This window comes from Zalophus californianus, chromosome 8 (genome assembly GCF_009762305.2).
Source record: "Zalophus californianus isolate mZalCal1 chromosome 8, mZalCal1.pri.v2, whole genome shotgun sequence".
NCBI classification, from domain to species: Eukaryota; Metazoa; Chordata; class Mammalia; order Carnivora; family Otariidae; genus Zalophus; species Zalophus californianus.
This window is the reverse complement of record NC_045602.1, coordinates 34,426,912-34,428,541: the sequence shown is the minus strand read 5'-3', so window position 1 is coordinate 34,428,541 and position 1,630 is coordinate 34,426,912. Positions and strand designations below refer to the sequence as shown.

Below are 1,630 nucleotides of genomic sequence, written 5' to 3'. Positions count from 1 at the left end.
TATGTCTTTGTAGTTATAGCCAAATCTTGGCTCCAGTCTGTGCTGGTTCTGTTTCCTTGTGCCTCGTTAACCATTCCATCCATTTCCATCAGGTTTTTACTGCCTTCTCCCCTCCTCCCTCCAGTACACATTAAATCAGCCCTAACAAAGGCTTAGCAAGTTTTAATTACCAGCTGTTTATGGAATGCTCCCAAATTTCTTTCTCCAAATCTCTACCAACTCTGTATATGCAAGTGCCACAAAGGATGTCTCTCTGAGCCCCATTAGCACTTCAAATTGGATGATGTCTCAGATAATTCTCATCTTCTCACTAGTCTCTACCCTTCCCCCACAATCCTGTTTCTACTCTTTTTAACAGATGTTTCCTTTCTGAGTTAATGGCAATGTTGTCATTCCAGCAGCCTAAACTAGAAGCTTTGAAATCACTTAAGATTCAGTTTTCCTACCTTGCTCCCACCTGGCCCCCTATTGTATGGTTCCTGTTTTGTTTTTTGTTTTTTTTTTTTCAGGACAATAAACACCTTTATTACATGACCGAAGATAGGAGGGAGATTTATTTGCCTTTCCGGGCTTTGATTTTCCTCAGATAGAACTCTAGCTCCTTGCCCTCTGGCACGTAGCCATCTGCTCGGCCACATTGGCCTGGTCTTGAAGCAATGCACGCAAGAAGCTTGCCCTGCTGGGATTGCTCCTCCAGAAGACTGCTGATTTTGGCATTCTTTTTCCTTTCATCATATTTCTTCTGAATTTTCTTTGATCGTTTTTGGTTTAAAATCTCTTCCTCCTTGGGCGTCAGCTTGGCCCCCTTCTTGCGGCCCAGAGGCAGTGCATAGTGGGACTCGTACCACTGTCGGTACGGTGTGCTGTCAATGAGCACAATACAGTTCTTCACCAGGGTCTTGGTGCGGACCTGTTCATTGTTGGATGCGTTGTAGACAACATCAATAATCCTTGTTTTTCGTGTACAACACTCAGAGCCCCAGGAGAAGTTCCCCATGTCTAGCCTCAAGGCACGGTACTTCTTATTGCCTCCCTGGACTCGGACTGTGTGTATGCGGCGGGGGCCAATCTTAGTGTTGGCAGCGGGGCATCCCAGCTCATACTTCCGCTTCTTGTGGTAGGGCTTTCTCTTGCCCCCGGTCTTGCGGCGCTTGTGCCAGTTATCCTGAGAGATGCCCATCTCTCTTGGTGCTGGCTGCGAAAGAGCTGTATGGTTCCTGTTGTATAGTCACTGAGTCATGTTGATTCTCTTTAAACATTTCTCAGTTTTGTCCCTTGACTCTTCACTTTTACTATTTTGACACAGTTCAGACTGTCTCTTGCCACCATTGCCATGACCTCCCGGATGGCTTATCTGTCTTAATGGCAGCCCTTCTTCCAAATAGTCCTTTCTAGTGCTACCAAAATGACTTCTGAAATGCAAATCTGATCATGTTACTCTTCCACTTAGAACTCTTTCTGGTTTTGCAATTGTCTCTAGAATGAATATCCAAATTCCTTTTCCTGGCATGTAATACCCTTCAATCCTGGTCCCTCCCTCTCTACCTCTCTGGCCTCATTCCCTGTAACTGCTCCACTCAAGCCATCAAACTGTGACAGTGTGAAATGCCTTTCTTTCCAATGGTTAACA

At 45.3% G+C, this 1,630-nt stretch overlaps 1 protein-coding gene across 1 annotated transcript; it reads right to left on the bottom strand.

Moving 5' to 3' along the window:
• Positions 1–528: 528 nt before the first annotated feature.
• LOC113938725 (40S ribosomal protein S8-like) lies at positions 529–1,197 on the bottom strand. Its single transcript, XM_035728884.1, has one exon. It carries the CDS (start codon positions 1,178–1,180, stop codon positions 554–556), a length of 627 nt encoding a protein of 208 aa, XP_035584777.1. The 5' UTR covers positions 1,181–1,197; the 3' UTR covers positions 529–553.
• Positions 1,198–1,630: the final 433 nt, after the last annotated feature.